The sequence below is a fragment of the Anomalospiza imberbis genome, chromosome 9 (assembly GCF_031753505.1).
Source record: "Anomalospiza imberbis isolate Cuckoo-Finch-1a 21T00152 chromosome 9, ASM3175350v1, whole genome shotgun sequence".
Lineage (NCBI taxonomy): Eukaryota > Metazoa > Chordata > Aves > Passeriformes > Viduidae > Anomalospiza > Anomalospiza imberbis.
This window is the reverse complement of record NC_089689.1, coordinates 2,806,546-2,832,452: the sequence shown is the minus strand read 5'-3', so window position 1 is coordinate 2,832,452 and position 25,907 is coordinate 2,806,546. Positions and strand designations below refer to the sequence as shown.

The 25,907-nt window shown below is 49.2% G+C and overlaps 2 protein-coding genes across 3 annotated transcripts; both read left to right on the top strand.

Moving 5' to 3' along the window:
• The first annotated feature begins 224 nt into the window (after nucleotides 1-224).
• On the top strand, nucleotides 225-17,561 carry TMCO1 (transmembrane and coiled-coil domains 1). Of its 2 annotated transcripts, none has more exons than XM_068199344.1 (7): nucleotides 225-379; nucleotides 1,164-1,241; nucleotides 4,291-4,350; nucleotides 7,787-7,833; nucleotides 8,404-8,471; nucleotides 11,608-11,752; nucleotides 17,233-17,561. In XM_068199344.1, exons 1-7 carry the CDS (start codon nucleotides 310-312, stop codon nucleotides 17,329-17,331), a joined length of 567 nt encoding a protein of 188 aa, XP_068055445.1. In that variant the 5' UTR covers nucleotides 225-309; the 3' UTR covers nucleotides 17,332-17,561. The 2 variants fall into 2 exon arrangements, with proteins under 2 accessions (XP_068055445.1, XP_068055446.1); XM_068199345.1 differs by lacking the exon at nucleotides 17,233-17,561 and adding an exon at nucleotides 15,918-16,048.
• A 111-nt stretch (nucleotides 17,562-17,672) lies between these two features.
• Nucleotides 17,673-25,878, top strand: ALDH9A1 (aldehyde dehydrogenase 9 family member A1). Its single transcript, XM_068199338.1, has 11 exons — nucleotides 17,673-17,900; nucleotides 18,540-18,685; nucleotides 19,775-19,904; nucleotides 20,203-20,337; nucleotides 20,803-20,999; nucleotides 21,761-21,901; nucleotides 22,643-22,831; nucleotides 23,774-23,861; nucleotides 24,196-24,337; nucleotides 24,836-24,948; nucleotides 25,044-25,878. The coding sequence occupies exons 1-11, from the start codon at nucleotides 17,708-17,710 to the stop codon at nucleotides 25,136-25,138; spliced, it is 1,569 nt and encodes a 522-aa protein (XP_068055439.1). The 5' UTR covers nucleotides 17,673-17,707; the 3' UTR covers nucleotides 25,139-25,878.
• Nucleotides 25,879-25,907: the final 29 nt, after the last annotated feature.

Here is a 25,907-nt window from a genome sequence, read left to right as displayed (position 1 = left end):
GCGGGGCCGGGGCCGCAGCGAGAGCCGAGCGCGGACCGCGCCATGACAACGAGCCTCCCTCAGCCCGCTGGGGGCGGGGCCCGCGCGCCTCGCAGATTGACAGCCGCGCCGCCCAATCAGAGCAGCGTCCGCCGCGCTTTCCCCGCCCCTCGCCCGTCCCGCGGCTTCTCGCGCGGCCGGCGGCGCCGGCCGGAAGTGCAGATGGTCGCTTCCGGGGGTTGCTAGGCAACGGGGACGGGCAGCTTCCGGGTGGCGGGGGCACTTCCGGGTGCGCGGCGCGGTTGCCGGCTCGGGGGCGGCGGCGGCACCATGAGCACCATGTTCGCCGACACGCTCCTCATCGTGTTCATCTCCGTCTGCACCGCGCTGCTGGCCGAGGGTGAGCCGGGCGGGGCGCGGCCGGCAGCTCCCGGGAGCGGGGGAAGGGGAGGCAGGCTGTGAAACGGGGCTCGGGCTCAGCCGAGGCTCCTCACGGAGAGGACAGCGGTGAATCGCCCCCCGCACAGCGCCGAGCCGTGCTGCAGGGCGCTGGCAGTTGGGGTTATTCCCTGCAGGAGGGAGGGAGGCTGTTGCAGGTGAAAGGGGACGGAGTGATTTCCTCCACAGCTGTTGTGGGAAGGATGTGAAGGAATCGCCTGGCCTTGCAGTGCTGGTGGTTTCAGCTGCTGGAAAAGGGTTTTTATATTCCACGGGTTGAAATAGGGGCAGCTTTTTAAGGAAGTGCTGGACTTTTGGGGTGCCTTTTGGGGTAGTCACGAGCCACAGGTCCCGTTTCTGGTGTTGTGCTGTATCCCTAAATCCCCTTTATACCCCCTGTCCCCAAATCTTCATCCCACACCTGCAAAGCAGGCTTATCAGTACAAGTAAGAAAATAAAAACTTGTTTCAGTTTTCCACCTGTAGCTGCTTTCCTGCTTTATTTTCCAGTTCCATTTTACATGGAACTTGGCATGGAGGTTTGAGGGGAAGGGACGGTGCAGTTTGCTGCTGCTTTGTGCTCCCTTGCCTGGGTTATAAGGGTGTTTTGTGGACACAAAGTTTAATTCCCGCACGTGGCTTTGCTCCCTGGTAGCAGCACTCCAGCAGGAGGTTTTTCTTTCCCTCCTTGCTGGCTGACAAGGGGAGCTATGAGTGACAAGAGGAAACAATGAGTGTTTGTTTCAGGTATAACTTGGGTGCTGGTCTATCGGACAGACAAATACAAGAGGTTAAAGGCTGAAGTGGAAAAGCAGAGCAAGAAATGTAAGTACTCGCCAGGGGCTTATTTCTGTCCTTAATTCTCAGCCAGAGACCTTTTGCCTTGTGTAAATTGCCCTTCCTGTCAGTGGAGGACAGGAGGGAGTAGGAGATTGGTCCTGGCATCTTTTTTCTCTGCACATCAGCAGCCAGTGTCTGAAATAAATGTCTGAAATGCGTTCAAAGATGCAATTTCTGCCTTGCAGGGGCGAAGAGGAGAATTTGTGGTCTGTAGAAAGAACGAGTTAGGGTTGAATGATGAGTACCACGAGGAAAAAGCATTTCGTGTAAAGATTAAAAGTGGTGATTGATGGGGGGTGAGTAAAGACAAAGCCGTCATAGAAAGGTCTGAGCAGTCAGCTGATGTAAAGCCAAATTATCCTAGTGTGAACTGGAAGCAAGTAGGTTATGAAATACTAGGAAATAAGTTCATTCCACAGAGAGGAGGTCTGGGAGGGGGTAAACAAAGTATGAGGGGAGAAGGGAAAAGGGAGCTGAGGGTGAGCAGTCAGATCTGCATCAAATATTGAGAGAAATGGTAAACAGGAGGGAGCCTGGAGTCTTTAAATGGACCTGTCTGTATCAGAAGCCAAGTTGCAGATGAGAAATTCTGACCTTTTGACCTCAGCTGTGGACTCCCTACCCAAGTTACAGCAGTGAGAGACAGCACTCGACAGCTGGGGCCAAAACAGACCTGGTTTTACCTTACAAATATCTCATCGTGGTGTCGGTGCTCTCTGATGCACGAGAGAGCAGCATTATCGCATGTTGCTCTTACCAGCCCAGCTTATTGCAGCCTTCCCCTGGGCAGTTTACACCGAGGAGTTGAAGTGTAGTCGTGTTTGTGTCACGGCTCCCACGTTCTTCTGGGGCTTTTGTCACCACAGCAGGAGCAGACGGGGATTGCATCCCTGCCTGCCTCACTTGAATCCCACTGGTCCTGTGTGTGGGATGGAATTAGCCCCAGAAGAGCAACTTTGAGAAGGAGTTGAAACCCAGCTGCAAACTTAGTGTCCTCTTGTGCTTGTGCTGTTCAATTGCAAAAGCAGTTAGCAGGGCTTAATCTCTCGGGCTTAATGATTGCTGAAAGAGTTTAATGCTGCTTGCTTTTATAGCTCTCCTGGTGTCTAGGCTATCATCTGTGAAGGGAGTGGTGAAGGGTTCATGTGTCTCAATTAGTTTCTGATTTCCTTGTTTGATTCCCCACCCCCAACAACAATGAAAAAAAAAAAAAAAAGGTAAGTTGAATAAGGAGTCAGTAAAAATTCAGCTTTGCTTTTTTCCCTTCCCCTCTTGTGCTGAGGACAGCTGGCTGACCTGAGGGCTTACAATTTGCCAAGTGGACCACTTGAGCCACACCTTTCAGCTGTTATCTAACACATCTGAAACAGGAAAAAACACATTTGAGACCTTTAAGCTCTCCCGTGAGAGCCCTAGCAGATCCTTAGGATTTGCAAAAACAAATGGGCTGGGTAGTGTGCTTGAGCAGACATTGTTGCTCCTTAATTTCATTTCTTCCTGTCCTCTCCTTCCTCGGGAGAGGCTCAGCGTTGGTTGAGGCTGCTGCAGGGATTGTTCTGGGTGAATGTAGGGCTAAATGTACAAGGCTGAAGGCTGTCCCTGGAATTTCTGGTTTGTTCACGTGGATGTTCCTGAGGGAATTGGGGCTGGGAGTTCCTGGGGCTTGGCATAAGTCTCAACAGCACTGTGTAGAGTTTAGAGCTGGGGCTGTGGGGTTATGTGCACCAGGGCAGGGATGGGCTGATGGGGTTTTCCAGCTGGATTTGGCATAGGGAAGGCTATGGAGACAGCATTCTGTGAGCCCTGGGTGCACTGTGTCTATCTGACACCTCTCTCCAGTATTCCCTAGGGACACAAGCTCCCTGTTTTCCTCCCTGCCCACCTGAGATCCTCTTGTTCCTTGGGAAAAGCAATTGTTTCTCATTCTGTTGCCATGGAGGGATGATGCTGAGGTGATTTGTCTGGGCTGATGTGATTTTTCTGAGCAGTTGTGAGTGACTCGCAGGCATTTCGCAAGGCAGTTCTACAAATCCTGGTGTGGCTTGGAAGGTTGGCTGGCTTCATTTCCTCTGGGCTGTGAAATCAGGGCTGTGCTGAGCTGGTACTCCACGAGGGAGGGCAGCCCCAGCGGTCAGGTATCTGTGAGCTGACAGTGAGCCCAGGCTCTTTGTTGGTAGAGTGATATGGTACATGCAGTTTGCATAAATACAGAGAGTTTCGAGTAAAAAAGGTTGTTAGACTATAGTCCTGCTTCATCATCCTTGCTTCCTGGAGTACTCTTGTTATAGGTCTTGAATGAAAATGTCTCTTGCTTCCTGGAAAAGCCCTTTTTGCTGTCCCAGAGCCTCCTTTGCAGCTGAGCAGCGCATTTGCTGTGTTCCCATTTGCCTGTGCTGGCTCTGCTGGCCTGCTTTGCTGCAGTGGTGGTTGGTGCTCCGTGCGTGTCTGATGTGGGGTTTTAGGACCTTTAACCTTAGGCTTTTGCTTTAAAATATTGGAAATGCTTCAGTGCTAATGAATTGAAGAATGGAGAGGCTGTGGCTGTCTGCTTGGACAGCATTTCCCCTGAGAATGCCTGCCTGTGAAGAAGGGATGTAGGAAAACACAGACTTTCCAGTATTCTGCTTCCCACTGCAGATAATCAGGAGCAGAGCGTGCCACAAAGCTCTTTTCATTCCACTTGCTGAATCAAAAGTACTGTCTGATACTAATGACAAATCAGCAAGGGTAGCTTAAGCCAAAATTGTCTCCAGACTGCTCAGTCCACAGTGCCATGGGCTCTTGACAGAGGTCAAAATTAACCCTTTAAATATGTGTGTATCTTATCCAGGGTTTTGATTTTTTTTTTAATTATAGCTTTTAAGTGATTGGTGTAGGTAGTTGGTAACTTACTGATTCTGAACATGTTCTTAGTCCTACTTTGCTGCTTTTTGTGCCCCTGTTCTGCAGAGGAATAAAATGTTTTGTTTGGTGTGTGGAAAAGGTGTGGTGGTATCACTGTGCAGAAATGATGGCGTATCTTTTCATTTTGCAGTGGAAAAGAAGAAGGAGACCATAACTGAATCAGCAGGCCGACAGCAGAAAAAGAAGATAGGTAAGACTGGCACCTCAAGAATAGTGGAAAGTTGAGAAACTGATGGAAATGATTATCCTTTGCTTCCTTTCAAGGCTATTTATTCATCTGCCTTACTCTTCCAAGGCAGGGGACACCCATGCTCCTGATAGTTTGGATCCATTGGGTGGATCACTGAGAGGAGCAGCACCTCTTGCTGAGCTCCCTGACTTTTTCTCCTGTTTTAGCCTTGATACTTATGGCTGTTACTAACTTCAGCTGTCATAGCTCTTTGCTGCAGTGCTGCACCTTGCTGTAGCTGTAGGATTCAAATTGTGATTTTTTTTTCCCCCTTCATTTGTACACTTTAGAGCTGAAGATATTCATGTTAACTCTAACCATGCTTAGATGAATTTCAATCTTTATAAATCAGTTCTGCTCAATTTTAGGCAGTGATTTATTTTTCCATTCTTTTTCACTGTCCTTAAGCTGTATTTTTCCAGGGTTATGGTAACTTTTTAGTACTGAACTAAGCAAGACCAAGGTAAGGAGATGTTTGAAGGTTTTAGGAGGATCTGCTATCTGCAGGACTTGCAACGTGCAGCAAAGCTCAGTTAAGTTATTCCAGAGATCGTGGCAGGAACACTTTTGAGAGCTCCTGGGAGTTGGTTTCCTCATTCCTCTGTAACACCAGGTAGCTGGATTAGTCATTTGATCTGTACAAAGCTTGGGAATTATAAACACATCTTCAAACAGCTCTTCCTAGGTAGAAAACCTGTTGTCGTTAGATTCCTGAAAGGACAGGAGCCAAAATGCTTCCTCTTGTGCATTTCAATTCTTAATCTTGACTAACCCCTGCGTGGGGTGAACATTCCTTGGTGGATAAGGCAACTTTGAAAGTGACCATATGCAACAACTGCAGATTACATTAAATAAAGAAAGTGTGACAATGACTTTTTTGCAGGGCACCATCCAAGCTGTGTTCCTAGCAGACAATATTTGACTTATGCTTGGACTAAACCAATAAACAGTAGAATCTGAGGACTTCAGATGCTCCACCAATTTTTATACACTGAAATAATCTTGTTTTGCAGATGGAAAACAAAGCACAAAGGGACAAAGATCAGAACTTAGGAAACGACCACTGATTTTGTTTGCTGTGATGCTTGCTGGCCAAGCCTAAGATTCTGACACTGTTTTTTTTTATCTTTTTTTAACAAGTGCTGCATAAATTGAGGTTTTCATTTGTGTTCAGGCAAAGATGAATTCTTGGTGTTCCTGAAAAATCAAACCCCAAATGTCACACTGGACTTCCAGAAAATGACTCACAGTTGTTAAGTTGAAATCTCTGATCTCAGTAACTTACTGGATGTCAAATCATTCTGCAAGATGGGGCATTGTTGTCACAGCAAATCTACTTGTGCTGGAGTTCTTCCAAGTTCTACCATTTTAGTTAACAAAAAGTAAATATTGAGCTGAGGCTTTATGGATAAGTAACAGCTGTGGTACAGACCTGCCTCAGTTGCCATCTGTTCTGCACACAGAATGTGACAGGAGGAGTGTGGAACATAGTACTTTGTTTCATAAGGGATGATTCATGCCTGTGCACAAGGAGGTAGGGGCAAAGTAGCTTGGGAAGGCTTAATTTGGTGTTTTCTACTTAAAAGTCTTTATTTTTAACTGTAAAATGAGCCAGTTGTCACATTGTGTCTAAATCACCTTGGGCACTGCTGGAACAGGACACCTTTAGCATTGGTGTAGCCTACTGTCATTTCAGTTTAAAGAGATAATTTGTTAGCTTAAACCTTGCTACTGCTTTCTGTGTCCATATGCTTCTGGAAGAAAAGACAGTGACATTCCCAGGAGTCCACACAAGTGCTGGATGGACATCAAAACTAAAACAAAGTGAAAACTTCCAGTCCTGGCAAATCTCTGTCCCTGTATCCTCATGGTTTGTTTTCCAATGAGCAGAGTAAGGTGATTGTGGAATCCAGGGAGCTGCTTGTTAACCCAGTCCTCTTTCTTTGTGCCTTTACCCAACTGTTAACTACCCAGCAAAGTGCTTAACAGGCTGTTTATGTGTGATTTGGGGAGGAATAGACCATTTATATAAGTTGGTAGATCACCCAGAATGTGTTCTTTTTGAATCTGTAGAGATAGGTGACAGACAGGTCAGGTATATTGGGCAATCAGCTGTGTTCTTTCCTCTATGTAACCTTTAGCCCACCTAAATAGATGGTTAGTTATGCAGCAGAGGGGAAAAAACAAGTATTTGTGCCAAATGTGATTCCTGAAGAGCTGGCTTGTGGTTGCTGAAATGTCCCAGGACACAACTTTCCACCTTGCTCAGGAAACAGGTGTCTGAAAGGTTCCTGCCAGAGGGGATGGTTTGTAGTTAGGAGCAAGTGGAAATAGCAAAGAGGGTTCTAAGGAGTTGGGTAGGGGTGTTGCTGTTACTTTTCACAACACTAACTGTGAGTCCCTGTGCTTAGCAGGGGCTTGGGAGAGAATTTGGGAGTTCCTGAGCTGTGGGCCTAGAGTACTGAAACTTCAGTGGGGATCCCTCACAATTCCCCTGCTGGATAGCCCTTGGCAGGCCTTCTGCATCCTCTCCTCTTCCCTCGTGCTGTTCTTTGGATATTCCTTCATTATCCACATCCTTACTTCAGCTGGCTGTTGCTTCCCATCCTGGATGCCCCTCTGGATCCTCGGTGTGAGAGGAGCACAAGGCATGATGGGGACATGGGACAGGAAAGGTGACAGATAATGCTGAAGGCCAGAGCAGCCCTCCAGTGAGGGACGTAGAAAATGTCCTCTTGAAAATCTGAGTATCTTTGAAATCTGTGGTGATTTAAGGACAGGCTAAATTTCCATAATATTTCCTGCAAAGCACAGTAGTACGCTCATTACTGAATTTCAGGTAGGAAATCTTTCCTCTTTGGAAAATCTCCTAGGTGTGAGAAGAGTGCAAAATTCATTACTAAGACCAGCAGGATTTTGGCATTGCTGAGGTGCAGCTCCCAGCTCTGTGCATGGTTTTCCCTTTGGAGACCTCCAGAAGGAAATCCTTTACTTACTCAATGTATTCATGATGGTGTGCAGCAAATTGATCACTGCTCCCTCTGGGAACTGTGGTAGAGGGGCACTGTTTTTATTTTCTGGCAGCAGTGCTCATGATCCTGTGTGAGTTGGTTGAGTTAGCAAATCTGACATTGGGTGCATTTCTTTCAAAAGTGCTGAATGTGTGATTCCAGCCGCCTCCTCTCTTTGTGCCTGACTTGCTGTATGTTGCTGTGGTGGAGAAGCAGTTGGCTAGGTACAGTTTTTAATTTTCTACTGTCTGGCAAAAAGAGTTGGAGTTGATTTTGGAAGTGTTATTTGTTTGGAGAGCCAAAGAGGTTAAGTTTTCCTGGAAATGAAAACACTCTGGTTTCTAGGTTGACATAACTGATTATAATTGTTGTTTTTGTCTTTCCAGAGAGACAAGAAGAGAAACTGAAGAATAACAACAGGGACTTGTCAATGGTATGAAAATTTAAAGCCAGTTCCCAACTGCTGGAGATTTCAGTCAGTTTTCCAACAAAAAGACTTTGTTCAATTGGCACACAAAGCTGCTTTTCCTCTGGAAAGGTCCTTCTGGATTTTCTCTAAATCACAAGAGATTTTAGTTTGAGCCACAGAGTTACTGCCTCATCTCATGCCAAACCTTAGCTATTTTCATCTTTATCAGTCTCCATGATGTTTTTTCAATGTAGAATTAATTTTTGTGGCTTCCTATAACTTTTGTCATTGTAATGATCCTTTGCTGAGAATCCCCTGGGAATCCCCCTGGTGGGTTTTATAGGCTTAAGGAAAAAATAAAACCAGCCTGTGCAAGGTGACAGGAAAATTCTTGAGCACTTTCTGGTTTTGTCCCCCTGAAGCAGCACTTCCCATCAGTGGCTGCCTTTGTACCCAGTCTCTTGGGGACTTCTGCAGTCACTTTAACAACCCCTCTGTCTCCTTTCCCCCTGCTGATTTCAGTCATCTGTACAAAGCCTGTTTTTAAGGGTGTGGGCCTGTTGTCTTAAATCTCTCTGACCTTTCTGCTTGCAGGTTCGAATGAAATCCATGTTTGCCATTGGCTTCTGCTTCACTGCCTTGATGGGAATGTTCAACTCCATGTAAGTATCAGCTTCCTGCAGTTTTTCTGAAATTTTTATGGTGAACATATTTTCCACCTTCCCTTCATCGCTTGAAGTGTTAAGAGTGACATTGTCCAGCCAAGAACCACAGCTAAATAAATGGATCCATCTTTCATCTGAAGATGTGGTGGTTTGGTCATCTCATACACTTTCTGCTCAAGAGGGAACATTGAGTACTGAGCACAGCCAAACTGAACAAATTGCATTTAGTCTAGACACAGCCTTAATATCTTTTCTACATGGGAACATCCTGATTAGGGCAAGTTTGGTGCATGTCAGGCAAACATCTTCAGTCTTCAGCTGCTTTGGCTTTGCTGTAATGGTGTGACCAAAGAATGCTCTTGCAAACAAAACTGGGTCAGCTCCCTTGCCCTTAGAAATGAGCTGTAATTGCAGAGTTTGTTGTTGCCCTACTTGAGGTAATCAGAGTCCAGATATAAACAGGTCCAGGCATGGGCTCCAAGCCTCACTTGTTTTAAAAGTGACCTGAGATGGGTGTAGTTTAAAAAAACAAGCAGACAAGAAACCCCAAACTGGTTTGCACAGTTATAGACAGCTTTGTTTCAGAGATGCAAATCTGAAAGGCTGTGCTTGGCTTTTAAAACTCGATTCACTTGAAATATGAACTGTTGGCTGTTAAATCTGAAGATGACATGAATATTTTAGGAGGCTGCTTGATATCTGGGCAATATCCTTGCCCTGCAAACAGGAATTTACACTCTTGGGCACCAAAGCCTTTGGCTTCTGTGCTGGCAGTCCCCAGGATACACTCTATTGTTATTTTACTGGAGATCTGTGGGTGGATAAATTGCAAACATGGGGTAACATAATAACAGAAGTGCCACTGTGTGGATCCTTTATTTATTCAGCTTAGTCAGACTTCAGCATTCTGAGCAGAGCAAAGCAGCCCTGCACTGGAGGATTTTAAAATTTGGGTGCAGTCTTGAGTCAGTGATGTCTCATTTCACTGCAGCCCTGAGCAGGGCTGGAGGTGCATCATGAGCAGTGAGGAGTCTGGGGGGGCATTTGTAGGGTTGCACTTGAGACCTCCAAGTGCTTGCCTTGCTCTTTGGTACAATATAAACACCAGCACCTGCCCCTAAAGCAGACTGAACAACGAAATAAAAATGCTTTATCCCACTGTGCCCCTTTCCTAGAGGGAGAAGAGGCAGTTGCTCTGAGTATTTTGTGACTAACAAGTACTACAGAACTTTAAGTTTGTTAAAAACTTTAGGAAGGGGTTGATTTGGGTTAAATTCTATATGGTTCCTCCTTCCATAGATAATTAAAAAAAAAGGTAGAAGAAACCAATAAGCTTCTACCAAGTTGTCTTGTTCCTCTTTTGAGGATTCCTGCCCACAGAGACCACGCTACTGAGCAGAGAATTGATGTCAGCTTTGGATATATCTTTTATTTAACTGCCTCTTTCTTTAGAGGCAGTCTGAGCAGCAGGAGTATCCAGGAGTATCCATGGAGGCACTTGTGGGTGTGGGAGGAAAAGGAGGAAAAGGGTGTCTGACACCTGCAATGGCTGTGGCCACGTTTGCTGCTTTTCCTGTTCTTGAATGAGTTAATGGCTGCTGGGAAAAAAGGAGCAGGAACTGTGTGGAAGCAGCACCCTTTGGACAGGTACTTTGCAGATGCTGCTACTCTGTCTGAGCACGTCACCATTGCCAAGTGCCCCTTTAGCCAAACTGGAAATCACCGGGATGATTTCCTGCTGTCATTCCTGGAGTGTCATCAGTACTGGGGCAGCAGGTTGGACCGTACTGGAAGGATGTGGAAGTGTCAGCAAGGCTGGTTTAAACCCAAAGAGCAGAATGCTGTGCCCAAGACAAACAGCTGAGTGACTGTTGTGGCTTAAGAGGTTCATTATGGCAGTGAGATCTGCAGCAGCAGTGGCCTCCAAGCCAGCAGGGATTTCACCTGGGGCAGGAATTACCTTCTGTGTGTCTCAATTTTCTCTTGCCAGGAACTTTTTCATGCAATCACTCCCCTGCCTTACTCTAAGAGTTGTGCATTTTGGTACCTCTCAATGACTGTGAAAACCTGCTGGAATTGAAAGCAGGTACCTCAGGGTGCTACTGCTGAAGTACTTGTCATTCTCACAGCAGGAATAACGCAGAATTTTAAGCCACTGGGGGATGTTCCAGGGAGATAAACATCCGTTCTGAGCTCTTTTGCCAAGCTGCCTGTGAGATGTAAACAAAGTTGGCGTGTGTTTGAGCCGTGGCTGTGTGAATGCATCTCCACAGGAAAGAAAGCTCGTTTAGGATCTCTTGAAACAAGAAACACCTGTTCGAAAATCAGCACATGCAGAGAAAATAACATCCAAATATGCACATGCTGATGAGGCATCATACACATCTACATCAAAAGATTGGGTAGACTGGTCTGCCTTGGGAGAAATCTTTGCTAAGTGGCCAAAATTCACACTCTGCCTGATGCCCTGGAATGTGGGCCTGGAGGGATTCCAGGAGCAGGACATGCCGCTCGGAATATGCGGTATCATCCTGCCTCTGCACTGCCTTCATCTCCACAGCTAATGCAGACCAACTGGGGCTGTGAAGTGTTCCCTGATGGCTCTCATGTGCATCCTGAGGAGCACAGCTGCTCCAGGGGAGGAAAAGGTGTCTTTGATTTATGCTCTGGTTTAAAAAATGCTGTTTTGCTTGAAGCAAAGGGTCTGTCTTGTTGCAGTAACTGCAGTACAGCAGGGTGACAGTCATTCATCTTTTATTGGAGTGCTGACTGTGTTCTGGGAAGTGATCTGCCAAATCTGACTTGGAAATAAAATGCACCAGAAAACTGCAAAATACCAAGATTTCATGAACCAGCAGCTTGTCCAGTTCATCACTTAAATCACTAGGAAACACTTTGATTATGGTAAAACTGTTCCTGAGGGAATCCTACCCTGTGGAGGGCTTGGAGAGAGAGATGTCTTTGTGCACCTTGGTGTAGTGTGTGGAGAGGGGCTGGAGAAGGCAGCAAGGCCTTTCAGCCTTCCCTGTGGTCTTCCCTGCTCTGGTGGCCTGTTGAAGGTGCTCACTTGTTCTTTCCATATCCAAAAGCTCTTCTGCTGTCTCCAGTGGTGATCCAGTGCTCTCTTTTCCAGATTTGATGGCCGAGTGGTAGCAAAGCTTCCATTTATCCCCCTCTCATACATCCAAGGTCTCTCCCACCGCAACCTCCTGGGTGAGGATTACACTGACTGCTCCTTCATCTTCCTCTACATTCTGTGCACCATGTCAATCAGACAGGTGAGTACACTTTCCCTGGAGCAGGGAAAGCATATCCCCATCCAGGACGAGGAGTAGTGCACGTGTAATCTTGGATCCGTTTGTGGTTTCTGTGTTTGGCTTCATTCCTGTGCCTCATATACAAAGCAATTCTAGGTTGGGATCATTAAAACAGTCGCTGTCCTGGATGGGCCTGGAAGACTTGGCTGGAGACTTGCACCAGGGCTCTGGGACAGAGTTGGCAGAAATGGATTCCTGACTTGTGTGATAACTTTGTGGATTGCCATACCAAGAGATTGTCTCCACCAGTAGCTGATCTAAATCCTGCTCCTTAGTAATTATGACTTTTACAGCAATATGTGCATATTTACAAACAGCAGCTTCTTTAGGGGAAACTTTCTAGGTGGCTTGCAGCTCTATAAAACTTTCATCAGTCCATCAAGTTGTCAGAAAAGTGATGAAAGAGTTAAAGCTGCTCTTTTGGGTTTGTCCTTCCTATTTTTGCTGGCTGTCTGATTTTTTTCAGAGTCTTAAGAATTGTACCTTTGGTGTCAAGTCTCTCCCAGCGTTAGGGACGTGGCACAGAGAGGGGGTCTGGTATGGTAAGCCAAGAGTAGGCTCCACAGAGCTCTCCAGCAAAGCTCCATAGTCCTGTCTTTTGGAAGAGGATGAGGATAAGGGACCTGTTCAGGAAGGTTCACTGGCAGCTCAAGTGGCAGAATGGCTCGTGAGGACAAGAGGGCCTTCCCCGTGCAACAAGAAGTCTATTTTGTTTTCCACTTTCCCCACAGGGTGCTGGGGATAGGTTAATATACTCTGGATGAATGCTGGTGCAACTAGCTGCAAATTACCTTCTCTTCTGTATTCATATTTCCCTTTTCTTTGATTCACTTCCTGAATTCTTGCTGCTTTTCTCCTTAATCCCCTTGTTGCTTTTCCTCAGAGGTGCCAAGGAAACTTAGACTAAGGGGCTTAGGCTTAAAGCAGATCAGCAAAGGGAGGTGGTGTGTAATGCCAGGAGCTGGGCTGAGCTTGATGGAGCAGCTCCATAAGTGTTCCTTTAGTCACAAAGTGCATGCTGGTGGATGGAATTCCCCATAGCCCTTTGTACTGGGTGTTTGTGCTGAGATGGATCCCAGTCTGGTCCTGTGCAAAAGCAGATAACGAATTGTAGAATCATTTATGCTGAAAGGAACATCTGGGGGTTCATCTGGGCACACTCACTCCAAGCAGGCCCAGCTTCACCAAAGGCCAGGCAGGGACTTCCTCACTCTCTTTGCTGCAAGACAAACTTTCACTTCCCAGTGGCTAGAGAAGGGTTTGCTGCTTGGAAAGCACTGAGACGTACTGAGCTCTTAAGATCACCTTCCAGAATTCTGGGATGCTGTGGTCTGATGCTGTTCCTTCAGGCTCCTGGCTGGTGCTGCTCTGTGTTACCTGTTACATGGAAAGTCCTTTCTTTTCAGTGTTGCAGATTATGACAGGAAACTAAATAGCACCACCAGCAAGATTCTTCCGCACCCGTTGGGTTGACTGGGGAACTCTTGCTGAAAAATCCCTCATTTGTTTTGTCCAAAAATATAATTCCTGTGGTTAATTCTAATGCTGGGTATTTCCTGATGTTTTATGTGGTGAAATTGGTGGGCACCATGAACTGAGGGGCAGAAATGCCAAGCTCTTTGCAGCGGGTTGAGCTTTCCATAAAACTTCTGGGAAAAAAAAATGCCCTTGTGCTTAAGAGTTCCTTATGATGTCCCTCTGGAGGAGGAGAGTGAGTTTATTGCTTTGGAGAAGGGTGTGAGACTGCAGTCTTCATAGTGCTGCCTTATCTACGTGATCATGGTTAACAATTCCTGCACTTCTCCAGCTTCAGGCAGCTCAGCTTCTTCCTCCTTGCTGCTCTAGGGAAGGGTAGGGACACCTTAGTTTGCACAAGAGGTCAAGACTGAAGCTGTGATTGCTGCTGGCATCCTGCTCTTGGCTTTATTGCTATTTGAAAGAACCTAGGTGATAACAGCATTTCGAAGAGGACTTCAGAGCTGTGACAGGCTGGGGGAGAGGGCAAGAAAGTAATTAAGGGCTTAAAATGGTGCCAAGAGACTTGCACTTCGTGCTTTCAGTGACCTTGGAGGTGAAGGCTTTGTGAGCCTTTGTATTTCACTGTGTGCAGAAGGGGAAATCTTGCCACGTTGGCTTCAAACAGGTGCTGGCCCAGGGGAGGACAAGTGCTGTGGGAGTTGGTGTCTGGCTTGATGCTGCTGACACAAGAGGAGGAGTGGAGATGTACCAAAAATCAGGGAAAAGGTTGTGAACAAACCAAGGAGACCATAGTCCCTCAGTCTTTCCTTAAATCCTGGAGCTGCCTGTGAAGACGGGGAAGAGAGATGTTCCTGTGGAGCTCAGGGGTAGAGCAGGAACTTGGGTATGTGGGAAAAACAGCGACCTGGTGGGAAATGCAGGGGAGTCTGCGGGGGTGGGAGGCTGCCTGGGTGGTGATTAAAGTGACATTAGTGGGACAGGCAGGAGCAGCATCAGGGACTCTCTTCATGTGGGGGTGATAAACTCTTCAAACACCGACTGGGAAGCTTTGCTGCCTGTGACCTGGCCAGCATCTCCCAAAATAGTCACCTCGCAGTGAGTAACTTCCTTTGCGCTGTTCCCAGCTCTCCCTGGCACGTAAATCCTGTCCCCTAGTTCCTCCTGCCTTCCTGTTTGGAGAGAGGAGGGTTGCTGGGAGAGGCCTTCCAAGGGTCCTTGAGCTGTTGGGTTTTCAGCTGGGAAAGTCTGCTGCTGGGCTGGGTGGGAGGTGCAGTGTCAGGGTTACATCCTCTGTCGCTGCTCGTGGTTCTGAGCTCCCAGCCTTCACCTGTGCTGTTTGGGAAGAGGGATATGCTGCTGTTCCTGGGGTGTTTGCTGCTCCTCACTTCCTTTTCACACGCATCTGAACTGTACATTAGGCTGCTTCTCACCGAAATGTATTCCCAGTGGGAAGGGGAGCCAGTAATTATCTCTGCTGCCAGCACTGAACTTTCCCACAGAGCTTGGTCTTAGGGCAGGGAGCCACTTGCTGCCTTGTCTGAGGTCCCTTCTGGGTTTGAAGACCACAGCAGGAGCAACTCCTGTGCTTCCTGCAGTCATTTGAGGAAAGATCAGAAGAGCTCTAATAAGGGATTTGGGTCCCTAAATATTACTCTTCCCTCCCTGCTCCTGAGGGTGATGGTCGTGCTTGTGTTGGAAGTAGACTCTACAGATTTCCTTGTCCATTGTTGTCCACAGCAGATGGGACAAGGTTTCTGCTGGACCTTGCCCCATCTTTGGTGTGTCTAGGTATGGATTTCAGGATTGCTGTCCAGCAAAACCTGCCTTGGAGCTAGTGTGTGATGCTTTCTGCCTTCCAGAGCAGGGGGAGTCTGCATGGAAGGGTAATGCTGGACAGTGTCTATAGTCTGGAATTCAGACAGACTGACTGTCATCTCCCTTCCTCTTGAAGCAGTTGGAATAAACTTTAGCACCTCTTTCTCCCTGCTAGAAGGAACGGGGAGGAGGCAGTGCATGGTTCCATGGATCCCTGCTAGATCTGTGCTCCGCGGGTGAGCCGCTAGGAAGCTGACAGGACACCGGTCCTGCGGGCTGCTGGCTCTGCAGCACCCTCTGCTGTGCTTGCTCTGTCCCTTGACTGCTCCCTTCTGTCCGTGCCTTGATCCAAGAAACACTGGAGGAACCACAGCAAGGAGTTAATGCTCTCATACATATTCAGGTGCTGAACATCAACCAGTGGCTGCTTTATGTATGCCACGGACTAAACGTGATGTAATTCCTCTTCATGTATTCCTTGTGTGTGGGTTGAAGCCTTCCTTTTCATAATCTAGCTGAAACGAATCTCGATTTTATTTTATTTTAGCTCCTGTGGAATTGCAAAACTATCCCTCCCTTTCCCCCCTCCCTTTCTCCCCTTTTTTTTCCCCTAGTTTATTCTCCTTCCATGATAAAAAAATTTCAAGACCTCTGTGACCTTGCTGTCTGACCTATCCTGACAGTTATTTTGGAGAGGACATTCAGGTTTGAAGAGAATCCTTCCTTCTTTTGTTGTTTTGATAGCCAGCACTCAGATGGTGACACGAGGAGGACACAGTTGTTTTCTTCTTTCCCCTGCATCTCAGATGTCCCTGTTTTGCCAGCACTGCAGGAGCACCATCTTGAGCTGGAGTTCCTTACAGTGAAGGATGAAACTGAAACAACTGAAGGCTCTTTGTAGTTGCAGTGTTGTGAAATTTAAAAGAAATTTCCCAAAAATCAAGAAAAACATTAAAATTTAAATATTTTGCTGTGATTTTTTTTTTTTTTTTTGCTTATGCCTAGCTCTGCTAATTAGCTCTTCCCCTGTTTGTTGTTTTCCACTGAAACACCCCGCTCGGATGCAGATGAGGTCATCTCAATAGTCAGGTTTTGGGGTTTGCTCCATATGTCCTGTTATCCTGCATGTCTCCAGCGCCCCATTGTTTTGTGTGCAGCACTGGCATTCATGTTAATTCTGGGACTAAGCTCCTGACTTGCACTTGGCACACGCTCTGGTTGCCATGCTGCTGTCCCAAATTCCAGCTGCATTAGGAGACTCCAGCTCCCATGGCCACCACCAGCAGTGCTTTCTGGAATTTGGGAAAACGGAGGGCTGCAGGGTCTGCCTGTGAGCAGGCACTGGGAACCTGCACTGCAGTTAAATTGCAGTGGTATTTTATGTAAACAGTGTGTGTAAAGACAGCTGGCTGTAGCTGGATATGGGAAAGAATCCTCGTCCAAAATATGGATTTGGTGTTCAGGGGCTTTTGTTGAGCTGGGGAAGAATGGCCCAGCCATTCTTGTCTGGCTCCATGCTGAGCTGTTTGAACATATAAGGAGAGAGGTTCAATGTACAGTAGCCAGATGGGTTAAGACTATGTGTGTGAGAACCTGAATCTGTTGAAACAAGTGGGAAGGTTTTACTTGTGCTGCTGAAGAGAGTCCAGCAGAGGCCACAAGGATGATTTGGGGTCTGGAACATCTCTGAAGAGGAGAGACTACAAGAGCTGGGCCTGTTTAGTCCAAAGAGAAGACTGAGAGGGAATCTTATCATATGAGTATCTCAAAGGTGGGTTTCAAGAGGATGGTGCCAAAACTCTTCAGTGGTACCCAGCAACAGGATGAGGAGCAGTGGCCATGAACTAAACCACAAGAAGTTCCACCTCAATATGAGGAAGAAATCCTTTACAATGAGGGTGGCAGAGCACTGGGGAAGGCTGCCCAGGGAGGGCGTGGGGTCTCCCTCTCCGGTGACACTCCAAACCCACCTGGATGTGTTCCTCTGTCACCTGCTCCAGGTCACCCTGCCTTGGCTGGGGGGGTTGGACTGAATGATGTCAAGAGGTTTTTTTCCAACCCCAGCTATTCTGCGAGCAGAGTCGGGATTTCTTCCTCTTTGTTTCCCTTGCCACACTGACGTACCGTGCTCTGTGCTGTTCTTGCAGAACATCCAGAAGATGCTCGGCCTTGCTCCTTCCCGGGCTGCCACCAAGCAGGCAGGAGGCTTCCTTGGCCCCCCACCTCAGGCAGGGAAGTTCTCCTGAAGCACAGCCCTCACGGGAAGCCTGACCAGTGCACCAAGACTGCCTTGGGGAGGTAACAGCACGGGATTCTGCACCAGGCATCGCCTGTCTGGAACCCGGCTATGCAGTATTGCCATCATCATCCATTTGGACTGTTCCACCAGCAGTTGTTCGTTCATCCAGCCAAGAAACTTCTCTCGGAAGATAACGCGACCTTTGTTTCTGAGTAATAAACGGCATGGGCATGTTAATTTATGTTACCAGCGTCTCTTAATTGGGTGGCGGGGAGCGGGACCTGGCAGCCGGCACGCCCCGGGCGGGGCGGGCCCTGGCGGTGAAGAGGCGTCGGAGGGAGAGGCGGCGCCCCGCGGCCGCGGCGCCTCACGGGATCCCGCCGATGCTGGCACAGGCCCGGCTGCCGAGCCTCCTCCTCCTCGTCCCCCGGCTGCGCTCGGTCTCTCCCGGCCTCGCCACCATGAGCTCCGCCACCGGCACCGTCACCGTGCAGCAGCCCCTCAACTACCGCGCGGGCGCCCGCGTCCAGCCCGCCGACGGCGGGCAGCTGGAGGAGGTGTTCGAGCCGGCCACAGGTAGCGGGGATCGCCGGGGGCAGGGAGAGCTCTGTGCCTGCCGGGCCCGGTGTCCTCGGCTTTCCCCCAGCTCACCTGGGTGCCGCCTGTGCGGGTGTCCTGCTGCTCCTGAGCCGCCCCTGAGCTGCGGTGGCTGAGCTCTGCCTCGGCGTTTGGCCGTCATCGTTCTTTATGCAGAAATCGGCTCTCGCTCTGTCACCGGTGCAAAACGCGGTGACTTTGGCAAAACCCCGCGATTGAAATAGCTCTGTGATTGTGTACTTGTAGTTATCGGTATGCAGCGTTCAGCAGAATCGCTTCTAAGTGTTGTACCCTCCTGGGGAATGTGTAACGAGAGGCCTGAAGAGGGTGGTAGAAGTGTAACAAACCCAACTGAAAACCCAGGAATTTTGTAGCAACTGGAGGTAATTAGTAACCAGAACACGACTGTGGGGAATGTCAGCTCTTTTAGTTCGGCCCAGCTGAATTGCAGCGCCTCTTCTGTGGCTGATTACAAACCAGTGGGTTTCAGTGGGAAATTCTGTGCCTGGTATAGGTGGCTTGACTGAAGTATGTGAGGTCTGGTGCAAGATCAGTCACGTTCTGGGCCCCTTTTCTGAGATTTCCATCTCATTTATTCCCTGTTTAAAACGTGCCCAGGTCGTGTGCTGTGCAAGCTGCCCTGCTCTGGGGAGAAGGAAGTTGATCTGGCTGTGCAGAGTGCAAAAGCTGCCTTTAAAATATGGAGCCAGATGTCGGGCATGGAGCGGTGCCGAGTGATGCTGGAGGCTGCCAGAATTATTCGGGTATGTTGTGGGGGGAGAGGGTGGTTCTGTCTCTGAGCTTCCTTCTTATTGTGGCTCTTGGAGGCTTCAGCAGGACTTGCAGAGCTCCAGGAGTTGCTCGGGAGTTAAAACCCACCTTTGGCCAGAAGAGACAGGAGGCTGCCTCAGGCAGGGCTTTGCTCTTATCGCTGGAGTCAGCATCTGTGCCTGCAGCTTTGGTCTTATCACTGGATTCAAGGCCAGTGTGTGCTTTCTCAGCTTAATTCTGTTGGAAGACATTAAACTGAAGTGACCCATTTGGCATCTTGCAGGGTTTGTGATTCTTTTAACTGCTTCAGAGATTAAATTTCACTGCACACAGTTTCAAAGCTGAAATTGCATAACTGGCATTGCTGAACTTTTGGCTTGTCAGAGGCTGTTGTTACATGACTGGAATGTGTCCTGGCAATAAGAGAAAGTAGGAGTACTGGTTTTTATCTATCAGATAATACACATGGGGAGGATGCACATGAGTGAGGTTTAACACAGACGCCTTTCTAAGATAACAGGTTCTTGGGCATCATAGTTAATCTCCATCAAGGTACACATCTGTAAGAGCCCAGACTTTCCCCAGTGTGTGCAAGTCATGAGAAAACTTTCCTTTATGCCAAACTTTTGCTTTTGCCAGACTTCCAGAGCAGAGTAATATTTCTGCCTGGGAGATGCACAGTTAAAGGATGCTTCCCAGCTGCATTGCTTTGTCCCTCTTCACTGGCCTCTGGTTCCATCCTGATCTTGCTGTTTGCTCTTTCCAGTTCAGTTCTGCGAATTCTAATCATTGTTTGCCAGCTGGCTTTTAAGTTCATGTTTGTTCATCTTTTAGATAAACAGGGATGTTAAACAAGACTGGACCAGCAGTGGACCCCAGCAGCTTTCCCTTTGACAGTGCCCTGCGCTCAGTCGCCATGGGGACGCTGATAAACAGCAGTTGGGAATGTCCCTTTTGGAGATAACCGTTTCTCACAGCAGGATCTTGTTTGGGATTTGTGTGCTTGTGAAGCAGCTGTCTCCTTGTGGGGTTCTGCTCCAGGCTTCTCTTAACATGTTGTCTCTGTCCTGTGCCGCTCACAGGAGCAGAGGGAGGAAATTGCCACCATGGAGACCATCAACAATGGGAAATCCATCTTTGAGGCCAGAGTGGACATCGACATATCCTGGCAGTGCCTGGAATATTACGCAGGGCTGGCAGGATCTCTGGCGGGTGAGGATGTTACTGGAGTTTGCTCTTTGCTCTCTGTCCCACCTTCCCTGGTAGCTCCAATGGCACAAAGCCATCTTTGCTGCTGATTTCTCTGAGATGCACCATTCCTGAAGATCTTGGAAGGGTTCTGAGAGGTCTCTGCCCAATGCTGCCATGCTCTTTGGGCACTCACACACCATCTGTGAGCTTGCTGGGTTAAAACTGTGTCTCCCAGGCAAAGCCAGACCTGACCCCTGGGGGCTCTGATCAAACAAGAAGGGACTTTGCTCTTTTCTACATTCTGGCTGTTTCTTTGCAGGTGAACACATCCAGCTGCCTGGGGGATCCTTTGGGTACACTCGGAGAGAGCCACTTGGGGTGTGTGTTGGGATTGGAGCCTGGAATTACCCTTTCCAGATTGCCTGCTGGAAGTCTGGCCCGGCCTTGGCTTGTGGTAATGGAGCCTTTCTGCCCACACCAGTGTCTCTTCAAAGCCAACTGATCCTGTGGGGCAGAGTGATTTCTGGGATGAACTCTACGATTACCTTAAAGCGTTGAAGGATTAGCAGAATGTTCAGGCTGTTACTCTGGCAGAAAGGGAAGGAAAAGGGAAGGAGGAACATGTCAGGTGTCAAGAGGTTGGGAGTGCATCCAGAAAAACACTGATAGCTTGGCTTTGTACCAGATGGGGAAGGTCTCTGGAAATGTCTGCAGGGCTGCATGCAGCAGCCCCATCTCCCCCAGCAGGAAGGACACCCTTAGTTGCTGGGATCATCTGGAAGTGTTTCCTCCTCTTTTGGGGGAAACTTTTGGGGTCTGTTGAGACAAACTCACAGTGTGGGGTGAGGATTGTTTTTGTTTCTTCCCTGAAGCAGTTTGGGTGTTAACCCCTACCTTGCCTGTGTCTGGGTTCCCTTAGGCAATGCCATGGTCTTCAAGCCTTCACCCTTCACCCCTCTTTCTGTGGTGAGGTTGGCAGAGATCTTCACAGAGGCCGGAGTGCCCAAGGGGCTCTTCAACGTGGTGCAGGGTGGGGCTGCCACGGGCCAGCTCCTCTGCCAGCACCCAGATGTGGCCAAAATCTCTTTCACTGGCAGTGTGCCAACTGGCATGAAGGTAAAGGCACCCTGAGAGGTCTGTAGTTGATACCTCCTTGAGCTTTTCTGCACGGGGCTTGTAGAGGTGGGGTGTGGGTCAGCTTTTTTGGGGCTGGGCAAGGAGCTCACAGCATGGGCAGGGTCATGCTGGGGATCCAGTTAACCTGCTGGGCATGAGCTTGGGAGAGAAACCCCTTCACTTCAGCTTCACTTGCTTAGCCCCTGGTTGCAGTGAAGTCTCTGAGCTGCTCAGGTGGGTGTTGATGTTGAGAGGAGAGATTACATGAAACAGCAGCACTAGAAAAATGTGGTTCTGGCTGCTCTAAAGCACTAAAGCTGCATGCAACCTACTGTTTTTAAGCAAGGGGGTAGTTTTTTTTGAGTTTATCACCCTCAATTTATTATTCCAAAATTCAAGAAGGACTTTTGGGAATAAATTCTGAGTTGAAGGCGGGGAAATGTTGTCCTGTGAATGCTCCCTACATGTGTGTACCTGTGAGTTGCAGTGACAGATGGCAGCTACAGCTGCCTGCAGCTTACACTGGGCATGAGACTTCCTGCAAATGCCTCTCCAAGTTTTGTTGGTTTTATCTATCAAAAACCAACCCCCGAACCCTCTGAGGCCGTCCTCAGTCTGAACTCGCCACATCTAGGGAGCCCAGCTTGCCCTTTGAGCTGCTTCTCTTGTTGGTGAATGGTCCTTTGGGTTTCTCTTGCCTCTCCCACCAGCCTCCCCTTGGCTAGTGGATCACTTATCTCTTGTGTCCTTGTTCCCCTCAGATCATGGAGATGGCAGCTAAAGGGATAAAGCCAGTCACCCTGGAGCTGGGGGGCAAATCCCCCCTTATCATCTTCTCAGATGCTGATCTGGAGAATGCTGTGAAGGGAGCCCTCATGGCCAACTTCCTGACTCAGGGCGAGGTGTGTGTCTGTGGGGCAGGAGTGCTCCTTCCCAGAGAGGCAGGGTGGGGGCAGGGTCGGGCAGTGGGGCCAGCCTGTGACCTCCTGTAAGTGAGGGATGCCCTGAAGCTCCCATCCTGCCACACCTTTCCCTGTGCAGTGTCAGAAGGGATGCCCTTGCAGGAACCAGGGCAGAGTGTCCCAGCAGAGTGTGCCTTAGCCACAGGACACACGTAGCCAGTGTCCTGTCCTTCCCAGACATGGAGCCTCCCTGGCACCAAGCACCCAGCTCAGCACTGCTGCTTCCGTGCCCTGGGCACCAGTGTGGCACTCACAGGTCAGGAGAAGCTGTGCTGGTGTCCCTTGGAGGGGCAGCAGGGTCCAGCCCGGTGTGCTGAGCCTGAGGACAGGCTTCTGTCCTTCCCAAATTCGGGATATCCACCCATGCTGCAAGTTTTGTGTAATCCTGTTGGCAAATTTGCTCAGCAAGGTCATTTCTGGGAATTCAGGAGTCAGCTCAAGGTCTCTGCTGCTGGTGACCTGATGCGTTTTTGCCACCTGGTGGGATCAGAACCACGGTGTCCAGCAAGGACTGTTCAGTGTAGTCACGGCCCCAGGGCAATCTCATTGTGTTCCTTGTCCCCAGGGACAAGTTAGCTGCTGTGGAGGGGCTTTTCCAAGAGCCTCTGGAGCAGGACCCAAGCAGGGAAGGACAGTGCAGTGCTGTGTTTCCTATTCTGAGCTGCCTGTCCTGTGTCCCAGGTGTGCTGCAACGGCACCCGGGTGTTTGTGGAGAGGAAGATCCTGGATACCTTCACAAAGGAGGTGGTGAAACGCACCCAGAAAATCAAAATTGGAGACCCTCTTCTGGAAGACACACGGATGGGAGCCCTCATCAACCGGCCCCACCTGAATCGTGTGCAGGGCTTTATCAAGCAGGCAAAGGAGCAGGTGAGGGGGTGGTGCTGCCTTGTGACTGCCCTGAAATGTCTGTCCTGTTAGATAAACACACTGCCAGCTGCCCTCCTGCCCTGTGCCTTCCCAGTTAAGCTGGTTTTTTTCTTTTTTTGTGGTTTTTTTTTTTTTTGGGGTTGTTTTTGGTTTACTCAGTGGGTGTGTTGGACCACTAGATACAGAAGTCTGTGGGATCTGATGGGATGCATCCTGGGGTTCTCAGAGAATTAGCTGATGTAGTTGCTGAGCCATTTTCCATGATACTTGAAAAGTCATGGCAGTCAGGTGAAGTCCCAAGTGACTGGAAAAGGAAAAGCACTCATTTTCTAAAAGTGTGGTGGACAAGAGCCTGGGAATTGCAGACCTGTCAGCCTCACCACTCTGACTGTGGAAAGATCATGGAACAGATCCCCCTGGAAGTTTTGTTAAGGCACGTGGAGGACAGGGAGGTGATTTGAGCCAAGTACAGGGTGCTGCACCTGGGTCAGAGCAACCTCTGCTATCAATCCAGGCTGAGGGATGAGCAGATGGAGCAGCCCTGCAAGGAAGGACTTGGGAGTGCTGGTGGATGAGAGGCTGGACATGCCCCAGCCATATGTGCTGGCACCCAGAAATCCCCAGTGCCCCGGGCTGCATCCAAAGCAGTGTGGGCAGCAGGTGAGGGGGAATTCTGCTCTGGTGAGACCCCACTTCAACCTCTGGAATCCTCAGCACAGGAAAACACGTGAGGAAAGGCTGAGAGTTGGGGTGGTGTAGCCTGGAGAGGAGAAGGCTGTGGGGACACCTGATTGCAGGATTTCAGTTTATAACAGGGGCTTATAAGAAAGATGGGGACAAATGTTTTAGCAGAGCCTGCTGGGATAGGCCAAGGGCCAGCCAGAGCTGGGCAGGATGCTCCTGGATGTGCCTGCATCCCTTCCTCTCCTGGCTCTTTTCCAGGGGGCAGAGGTGCTGTGTGGTGGGGACCTGTATGTGCCAGATGACCCGAAGCTGAAGAATGGCTACTACATGCGGCCCTGTGTGTTAGGTATGATCCATCTCAGTTGTGGTACCATGGATGTTGTGGGATTTCTCCTGAGAAATGAGTTCAGCTTTGTAACCTGGCTCTGTGATGTCCCCAGCGTGGAGGGACACTTGGATGGGGGTCCTAGAGAAAGCTGAGGCTTCCAAGAACTGCATCCAGGGAAGTCTGTGCTGTTGGATGGCCTGACAGGAATGGTGCTGTTGGTGCTTTTGAGGTGCAGGGTGTGCCTGGCTGCTCTGCCATGCTGAGTGCTGTCTCCAAGGCTGTGTGGGTTGCTGAGTGCACAGGCTGTGCTGCTGCTCTTCCTCCTGAAGCATTTGTCACCCTTCCCTTGCAGGGAACTGCAAGGATGACATGACGTGTGTGAAGGAAGAGATCTTTGGGCCTGTCATGGCCATCCTGCCCTTTGACACGGAGGAGGAGGTTGTGGAGAGAGCCAACGCCACTAAATTTGGCCTGGCAGGTGGTGTCTTCACCAGGTATGACTGGGCAGTATTGTGGAATCATTCTGGGGAGGAGAAATACCGCAGTGATTGACTGTTCCTCTTGCAGTGCCTGGGCATGGGTATCCTTTCCCTGACAAGCTGAAGCAAGGGATTGCCAAAAGGGCAATCTGTAAATGACTGCACGGCTCCCTTTTTTTCCTGAAGTGTTGGGTGGGCCCAGCTGTCCCTTGGGTTCCTCCCATCCTGGCTTGGCCTGCTGCCTGCCTTCCTGCCCCTCCAGGATGCATCAGGAGCCTGCTGTGCTGCTGTTGGCTGCTTGCCCCACTCTGTGTTGCTGGTGTCCTTGTCCTGCTCTCTTGAATCAAATGCACTTGGAGCATCCTTGGGAATTGGTGCTGCCTCCTTTGAGCAGGCAAAGACAGAGTAGGGCAGGCTGGACTCCAAAAAGCAGCGTGGCCTGCTGGCCTTTCTCCAGTGGATGTTGCCTGGCAGGGAAGGAGGGGATCCAGCTGAACTGCTCTTTTCCTGCAGGGATATCCAGAAGGCTCACAGGGTAGTGGCTGCTCTCAAGGCTGGGATGTGTTTCATCAACAACTACAACGTCAGCCCAGTGGAGCTGCCTTTTGGGGGATACAAGTCCTCAGGTGAGCTCTGTGTGACCTCCCCTGGTACATGCCAGCTCCAGGGGGGTCACTGGCACTGCCTGGAGCTGTGTCCTCACTGCAGCTCTTCCCTGCAGGATTTGGCAGGGAGAACGGCCGGGCAGCCATCGAGTACTACTCACAGCTGAAGACTGTCTGCGTGGAGATGGGGGATGTGGAGTCTGTGTTTTAGTGCCTCTGGGGCCTGCTCAGGGCAGCATCGGGCAGCTCTTTCCTGCCAGCCAGAGATGTGGATCATGAACACAGCAATAAAGTACCCTACAGCTGTCAGTGCCTGGGGGGAAGCTGAGCTGGAGAAGCATTTAGCCACCCTGCTCCCGCAAGGAGGGGTGGACACAGGGCCCAGCTCTGACCTGGCTGGTGGTGGACAATGGGAAGCTCAGAGCAGGAGGCACCAATCTGGCTTTTGACAGCAGCTCCTGCAGCCACAGAGGCTTGTCAGTGGCCAGGCCCAGGCTTCCCAGGCTGTGTGCCTTGATTCCCATTGCCTTCCACCCTCCATCAGCTTCATTTCTGGCTTCTTAAAAGGTAGGACCCTGCTCAATGCAGGTATCAGCTCTTGGACACAATGATATCCTGTAACTATCCTGACCCTGTCTATTCTGTAACCACATAAAAGCCTTAAGTGTAGCATTGTTTATTCCCTCTAGACCCTTGGTAACCTCAAGTTTTGGTTTTTTTCTATCTGTACCTTACAAGTGAGACAAAACATTGTGGGGAGGGTTGGCTGATGCTGCCTGGCCCTGAGAATCACCTCTACATCAGAGTGGTGGTGAGCTCCAGCACAGAATAGTGAAAGTTATCTCACTTCCTTCCTGTAAACTTACTGTTCTTTATACACATGATGAAGCAAAAACTTCAATTGTTTTCTTATGTCTTTTTTTAGCAATCAAATAAATAATTATTCTGGAACATCTTCTCAGCGTGACATGAACTGAGGG